Raw genomic sequence first — 8334 nt, 5'->3', positions numbered from 1 at the left:
GATCGCCACATCCCAGGGCAAGGACCCTGACTCAGACTGCAGATTGTGGTCCAGTATTCTCTCTGCTTGAGAGAGACAACTCAGATCGAAGTGGCCAGAAACAAGGAGCGTCACTCAAGGAGACCCTGGAGCTCTGGCTTTGAGCAACCCCTGTGAATTCCTGCCTCTTCCCTTGTGTTCTGCCCCAGTGGCTGAATTCCAATGACAAGTGCATCTCTGTGCCTGGGGCTTTCTCCACACTTTGGAAATCCCTCTGCCCTCACACAGGAGAGCCTGGGAAGGTCTGATCATTAACCATCCCCCAAAGCAATCCGAGTTGCCGTGTGAAAAGCCCAGTGCCATCTGCATTCGGCTGGGATGATTCTGCTTTTGTCTTCCACACCTGCCCCACCCACCCCTACAGCCTTGAATTCCAGTCTCTCACAGCGGTAGCTGGCAGGAGAACATATCCTCTACGGGCTGTTTTCCTTTTCCTGTCTCCCCCGCCTACCCCCTACTGGGCATCCCTTCCTATTCTCAGACCCACTTTGCTCAGGGCCCCTTTCCTATGAGACCACGTTAGGGCAGGTTTCTAGCTGAAAATGTCACTGAAATAATACAAACAGAAGCCACGCAGGAAATAAAATTTAACAAAAAGGGGAAGAATCCAATCTCTGGTGTTTTTTACCACCCTAGTCACTGATAAAAACAAGTGCAAACCTCAGCAAGATTCTTGACCAGCCCAGATAAACTTATGAAGAGGGGACCTAGCAATGGCATTTTATTAAAGGCAGGAAGTGAACCTAAAAGACACAGACTCTTACCAAAAAGGATTCAAACAAAAAACAAATATTCTCCTGGAAAATTTGCACAGGTTGCTGTTCAATAAAAATGTCTTTTACCTGTAACAATTTCCCATGCATCCCAAGTAGGTATTAAAGATTTAGCTCTCTGTGCCGATACTGGTGGTTCCTGGTGGAAGCTCAGATTAGTATGTGGGACCCTAGGAAGTGTTAAAATCAAACGCAAACGGAGACCAGCCTTGAGAATTCCCTGAGCAGACAGAACCAGCGTAGTCCTACAAGTGAAGCTGAATTTGGCTTATTTTGCAAGATAAGCAAGGCTCACTTGACCTGGGTCACTTTTTGCTGACACCTCTGAAAATCACAAGCCAAAGTTTTTGTTCCCCCCAAACTGATACAAGGTCGCCACTAACCAGTTCCTTTTCATTTAAGAAAATTCTAATACGGCAACACATCATCTTGAAGACGCCACAGTCGCTGCCTATGTGCGATCTCAGCTTCTTTACAATGGTATACGTCTGAGCCTCATTCCACATTTTGGGTTGAGTGCTCCCGTTTGCAAACTGTCTTTTTTGTGTGTGTGCGCGATCAACTGTTCCTAATTATCACCTCGATGATTCATGGGTTTTACTTCTGTTTTGTTGTTGCTGTGTTTCATTTCCTGAACTTTGGACAAAAGATACATGACAACCCCAACAGCATCACATATAATCAGTTTTATTGCCAGGTAAGAAATTCATATTAATATAGTGAATACATGTTTACAAATAAACATTTTTAGAAAACAAACAAATGTCTTTTTTTTTCTTCATTGTAGGAAGTATTATTGGTATCATAAACTCTGCAGCTGTTGACAAATATTAACACAGGTTTACTTGCAGAACATACGGTTACTAAAATATTTGCACATAAAATATGCTCCATTTACACGGAAAACTGGGTGGGGGGGGGGAGTGAGATGGGGGTGCCAGGAAGAGCCCAAGGCGGATGGAGGCTGAGATGCTCTGGGAGGGTGAAGGGAAGTCAGACTCTGGTCCCATTGGGTTGGAAGTCAGGGACAGCTGAAGGCAGGAAACAGAACTAGTGTCAGGTTCTGGGAGAGGGAGGGACAGCCTCTTTATTCGAGTTTCTCTCTTCTAAGCTCCCCACTGTAGCCACAGGATTCTTGTCGACACACAGCAGCCACAGATTCGTCAGTACGCTGAGTTCCATCCACCCTCCTTGTCCAACCCCTACTGCCCTGGTCCCAGTTCTCAAAGCCAACTGGAAGGTAGCAAGACAGAGAAGGAACGTTCTTGTCCATCATCCTGCCGCATCTTACTGACCGCGCTGCGACTGTCCTGCCCAAACCCCGTCAACTAACAAAACTCACCAGATGAAACTGACTCAGAAGAGAAGGATCACGGAGGGGAGAAAAAATTTCGGTAGATTCAGAGACCAAGAAAGGTCCATCATCAGCACAGGGAGAAAGGTCAGATGAAGTTGAGTCAGGGACGAGGGGCAAGATGAGCTAAAAGGGGAACAGACTCACAGACCTTTGGAGCTGGAGGGAACCTCACAGAGAAGCAGACCCAGTATTTCCTGAAATAGGCGCTGTGCATCACTAGCAAATGCAAAAATGATTTGTAGTAGCACGAGGATATAGCACTGGTTAACACCGAGTCACGGAGGGGAGTGGGTTCCTTCTCGTTTTGTCAGTCCGATGGAGTCCCTTGGAGTGCTAAGTCTCCTCTGGGTGCTGGTATGTCTTTAACAGCTCTTAACATCTGCTAATCATTTTAATAAAGAAAAAGGGAGAGAGAGGAATGATGGAATGGAAGGGAGGTGTGGAGAGAGAGAGACAGTGAGACCGAGCGCGATCCAGCAAAAGCCAGGCTCTAAGTTCAGACCCTTCCACAAGCCACAGTAGCTCGCTCGAACTTAACAACTGCTGCTTTGTTGCCTTCGCCCTTATCTTTACGCTTACTTTCTATTTAGGGTGATTGATACCGCTTTTCTATTTGTAATGGTGAAAGCAAGTTTTCCTTTTAAAAGTTCAAAGTATTAGGAGTGAATCGATTTAGCTACAAATGCTTCCATGGTGATCCAGAAAGATGGCCAAAGCAGGTTTCAGTACGGGGGTAACTCATTTCACCGAAACACTGACCAACGGGGCGGTGCTTACCCCACTCTCGGGAGCGCTGGGATCCCAGCAAAGAGGCTGAGAAAGTGGGCACTCTGTCCCCGTCCCCCTCTCCCCCCACCAACCCTGCTTTGTCCAGCGCAGAACCACTTTATAAATGAGGATCTTCTAGTAGCGGCTTCTGTGCACGGTGGCGTTTTAAGAAATGGGCGGAAGTTTTGCTTGATCTAGCCCCATTTCCATACGTTTCAGATGGGAGACTGAGACCCGGAGAGAGAACATGCATTGTCAATGTCCCCAGAGGGGCTGGGAATGAAAAGGAGAATAAGCCCCTGATTTCCTGGCTTCCATAATGTTGGAGGTGAGGCAGGTGAGGCAGAAACGCCTCCCTTGGGCACCCCGGGGAACCCTCTGGATCTTCTTGGGCCACCACGTGCAGCTTCGACACCAGAAGAGGGTCCCAGTCCACTGGCGAAGGCCATTAGGGAATGGTCGAAAACTTCTCACCTGAAATCAAAATCTCCTCTCTCGCTTCCTCTCCTTGTTGGGCTTCCACGGAACAAATAGAAGCGTCAGGGAAACGGTCTTCGTCGGGATGCCCAAGGGCCATGGGCTGTGAGAACGAATCTGAAAACCACCCCAGGGCATTCTGGCTAGGAGAGGAATCCGTGGAAATATCTGGGGGAGGTGGCTTGGAGGGCCGTGGGAATGACGAGACCCAGAAATGCTTGAGAGGTTTGGGGCACCCGATGACAGTAGGATCGAGGGTGACAGGGTGGGAGGCGGGGAGGTCTTCGTCTACGGTTCCCCTGACATGGTAGCAGCCCCTTCAGAATGTGTGATGCGCAGGCTCCCCAACAAAGTGGGGGAGGGGCGGGGAGGAAACATCTATTACTGCAGGAAACAGGAGGGAGGGGGGCTAAGAACACAGGTTGCACTTGGGAAACAAGACTGTCATCAAACAGTAACACATTGAAGGCACCACCCACGCTTATGACATTTTCAGTCCAAAGCAGTTGAAATTTGGCGGCGGCGGCGGCGGCAACGGGCTGGGGTGGGGTGGGGGTGGGGAGAGACGGGTGACGGAGGACCGGTTTCAGTGTCTGTTTCTTGTCTCAGAGGCGAGGTGGGAAATGCGGGGTCCCCTTCTCACCTCTTGTTGACTTTCCAACCGTGAATTTGTTGTTGCTGCTGTTGTTCGGATGTCATTGTTCGTTTCCTCAGTCTCGAGGATTCTAGACAAAAACTGATTTGCTGTTTTTGTCTGTTTTGTAGTGGGCTTGTGATCATTTATCTTTTTTTTTTTTTTTTTAAAGAAAAAAAAAAAAAGTTATTTCACACTCTCTGGACCCTCTCTCCCCGCCGGGAAAAGCCTACTATCCTTCCAATGTCCATGGTCATGGTCTTTACAGGACTTCTCTAAAATGCTCTTTCTTTCGCATCACTGCCGGTGGGTTCTACTTATTTTTTGTGAGTTTGAGCGTGTGTCGTTTTTGTTTTTTTGCTTCCAACATGGACGATATGAAAAGTACTATAAATAGAACGGTTGGGGTCCAGTTACTGTCTCACGCTTGTCAAAACTGTGTGTCCACGTCACTACTTCTTGGGATTAGAAAACACTTATAATGCACACAGCTTCCTTCCCAGTGAGTCCTCCTCTTAAACACACTCTTCTCTGAGGTCCACTCTCGGGCTCCCCCTGCCCCAACCCCCAACCTGGCTCTTTTCATCCCGGAACAGGCAGCACATGGTAAATGGCGGATGTGCTCAAATGGGCAACTTCTCTAAGTTGTGCTACTTCCTTTCTTTTTTTTTTTTTTGTCATGAATTTCAGTTTTAAGTCAGGAGGAAAAGAAAAAAATTAGCCCCACAACGTACGCATGTGAGTTGGCCACCTCGGGCCTGAAGGTCGAAGGAGCCGTGCCTCAGTTTCCCCTCTGCTGTATTGCTGAACACCCCTGCTTCCATCTTGCTCAGCTGCGTGCTGACACGTGTTAGGCGTGACCCAAGAAAAGCGTGATTTCACATCACCAGCAGGTTTGTCGTCGGTTGGTGTGGGGAGTCGGGGTGTGGGGCAGCGGGTCGGGGAGGACGGGGAGGGTGTAGGCCGGGGGGATTTTTTGCCTCTCTCAGTTGAGTATGGTCTCCAGGATGCTCCCTGTAGTCAAAGCTCAGACAGTCACTTCTGTTTTGCTGTTGGTGATGAAGTATGGCTGTGGGGGTGGGTAGTGCTGGGTGCGAGTCCCCAAGGGGTCGCTGGAGCCCGAATCGGCGGCGCCAAGCTTGCCCTTGTTACCGTAAGCCTGCCTCCGGAGGGAATGCTCGTTGGGGTCCCAGCCCTTGAAGTTGGTGGTGGAGTTGTAGGCCAGGGGATGTGGGGGCATCTTGTTGGTGCGGGACTTCTGTCCATTCTGCTTGGCAGGGCCGTGCTCGGGGCTGAAGGCCCGTGGTTCATCGTCTACTCTTACGGGGTGCAGAGGGAGGTTCCCCTTGGCAGCCAGCTCGGCCAGGTGCCGTCGCTTGGAGGAGAAGTCATCATTGACCTTGTCGGCTGTCCAAGGTGGACGGAGAAGGGGAGGGGAGAGCAGAGAGAGGGAGAGAGAGAGAGGAGAGAGAGAGACAGTTAGGGACTGGCAAGTCAACCTGGGCACAGCATCCAAGTGAGCCAACAGTCCAAACGAGACACACACCAGAAACTCCATCTGGGACAGAAGGAAGGAAGACAGAAGGAAAGAGGGTCAAGTTCTTTTCACAAGCAAGATCAGGACCAAGGAGGAAAGGGCATCCCCAGCAGAAACTCTAGATCTCCCCTCCCCCAAATAAACACTTCTCCACCCTAAGGCACCTAGCATTGTACATCCCTGGCTTTCTTATAAACACCCCCATAGATTCTTCATTATTAAAATCATGCACTCGGGGGCAGCTGGGTGGCTCAGTGGGTTAAAGCCTCTGCCTTCAGCTTGGTTCGTGATCCCAGGGTCCTGGGATCGAGCCCCGCATTGGGCTCTCTGCTTAGCAGGGAGCCTGCTTCCCTCTCTCTCTCTCTGCCTGCCTCTCTGCCTACTTGTGATCTCTGTCAAATAAATAAAATCTTAAAAAAAAAATCATACATTTGTTCTTGTTAGGGGGAAATACTGAACATCTTGAGAAATATTCATGTCTGTCAGCCACCATTCAAGACTGCCGATACCAATACTTGGCTGTATCCATTTCTGGTTTTCTCAGTTACTGGAGTTCAGTTTGGGATTTCTATTAATGTGTGTAGTTGCTTTTAGCAGTTAAGCATACCTGTGTTCGAATCCCAAACCTGCCACCTCCCAGAAGTGTGACTTTGGCTACTTAATAAAGGTTAAGAAACTTCTCAGTTTTTATTACCATTGGTTTCTGCATAAGGAGAGAAGTTACAATAAAAAATAGAGAGAGACGTATTTTCCCAGAGGGTTGTTCGAAGGGTTAAATGATGCGATGCGTGTAAAGTATTTAGGTATTTGCTCCTATCACTGTCATTATCATTATAAATCACCGTTTAATTTCCACATAACATCCTATCAAGCATTTCTCCAAGTTGTTATAAATCACTAATAGACAACATTTTAATGCCTACATAATATTTCATTGGAAACTATTAAAATTAATCACTCCTCCCATCCATGGAACAAGGCAAGTTTGCCAATATGCTGTTGGCATAAATAAAGGGGAAATGAGAACCTTCAAGACTAGAGCCCTTTTCTTGTTTAGAATTTCGAATTTAGAGTAATTGCAAGAGTATTTTTCTTCATCTACATCCAGTGATGACGAACTATAGCCCTTGGACCACATCCGGATGCTGCCTACTTCTGTAAATGAAGATTTGCTAGAACACAGCCCTACTTGCTCGCTCACCTACTGCCTCTGACTGCTTCTGCTCTGCGGTGGTGGAGCCGGGTACACAAGCCAGAGACCAAGAGGCCCACAAAGCCTGAACTCTTTACTAACCAGCCTGGAAATGAATGACCTCAAGTGGAATTACATGGTCAAAGGGTGTAAACCTTATCAAGGTTTTTGATACATATCGCCAGCTCCACCAGAAAAGAGTCGCACAGATCTCTGTACCATTTCACCACATCGTCTCCAGCACTAGGATTCCTTCCTTTCTTCCTTCCCCCCTTCCTACGTCCCTCTCTTCCTCCTTTCTTTTTTCCTTTCTAATCTTGGCCCCCTCATTCTCTTCCTCCTTCCTTCCTTCTTTATCCCTCCCTCCCCTTTCCTTCCCTCCTTCCGTTGTCTTTCTTTCCTCATACATTTGATAATTTGAGATTTTTAAATTTTGTTTTCTTAAAATTCTTTTTATCATAAGCCCCTCTACACTTTTATTTTTTTAAAGACTTTATTTATTTATTTGACAGAGAGATCACAAGTAGGCAGAGAAGGGTGGGGAGGAATCAGGCTCCCCGTGGAGCAGAGAGCCTGATGCGGGACTGGATCCCAGGACCCTGAGATCATGACCTGAACTGAAGGCAGAGGCTTAACCCACTGAACCACCCAGGCGCCCCTCCTCTACACTTTTAAAATTTATTTCTTAGTAGGATGACTGGCTGGCTCAGTTGGTACAGTGTGTGACTCTTGATCTCGGGGTCCTGAGTTTGAGTTCCACATTGGGTATAGAGATTACTTAGAATAAGTAAGATAGAGAAAATAAAATTACTTTCCTGGCAGTAACCTTTGAACTTACACCCCTTTGGAGAGGAGAAATATTTGCTGCTTTTTAATCCATGCTTCCAACTTCCCACATTGTTACACATGTGAATTTATCTGTATGTACATTCACTGAAGTGCCATGTTTCTTTTCCCATTTGATTCTTTCAGCAACCACAGGAAGTAGGAAAGATGGGGATCTTCACCCCGGCTTGATAGATTAGGAAATTGTCAAGCTCAGGCATATGAAATGATTAACAAAAGTTACCCACAGCTAATGGCTGGCCAGGGTGGACCTAAGTCCAATAGACATTACGTGATGCTTTTCAAAGGCCATAGAGGAAAAGCTTCAGTTTCAGGACCAAGGGCACAAAAATACGTCCCACTTGCCCCCTCTGTGATGCAGACATCACTCATTGATCACAGCCCTCTGTCCTGGCAGGTGTGGCCTAGGCTCAGACTCCTCAACATAACACTCCAGGAAGCCACACATTAACCTTCTAGGCTTAATACTGGTTAAGTTGGGTTTCTGTCCCTATTAATATAAATAGCCCTGGCTCATGTGATCTTTAAAGAGAAAGTCCCCTTCTCCCTAAATTCTAAAGCTGTCTGAAAATACAGTGTCGAAAGGAATCCGCTACTAAAGATATGAAGAGCACACGTTCCCAAAAATACCGTGATTGCTTGAAGGGGCAAGAGTTAAACTCAAGTCAATGTTAGGTGCCCATCCTCTTGCCTTCCAGAAGAAAGTTCTAG

General features: G+C 47.4%; 1 protein-coding gene across 3 annotated transcripts in view; it reads right to left on the bottom strand.

The window, feature by feature from the left end:
• Positions 1-4394: 4394 nt before the first annotated feature.
• SHISA9 (shisa family member 9) overlaps positions 4395-8334 on the bottom strand; it is a 278412-nt gene continuing 274472 nt past the window's right edge. For all 3 annotated transcript variants that reach the window (XM_044232847.1, XM_044232845.1, XM_044232846.1), the window contains one exon: positions 4395-5455. In XM_044232847.1, coding sequence (XP_044088782.1) covers positions 5076-5455 — 380 coding nt within the window. In that variant the 3' untranslated portion in view covers positions 4395-5075. The remainder of the gene's footprint in view (positions 5456-8334) is intronic.

Source organism: Neovison vison, chromosome 14 (assembly GCF_020171115.1).
Source record: "Neovison vison isolate M4711 chromosome 14, ASM_NN_V1, whole genome shotgun sequence".
Classification (NCBI taxonomy): Eukaryota; Metazoa; Chordata; class Mammalia; order Carnivora; family Mustelidae; genus Neogale; species Neogale vison.
The sequence above is the reverse complement of the archived record's forward strand: the minus strand, read 5'-3'. Positions and strand labels throughout refer to the sequence as shown.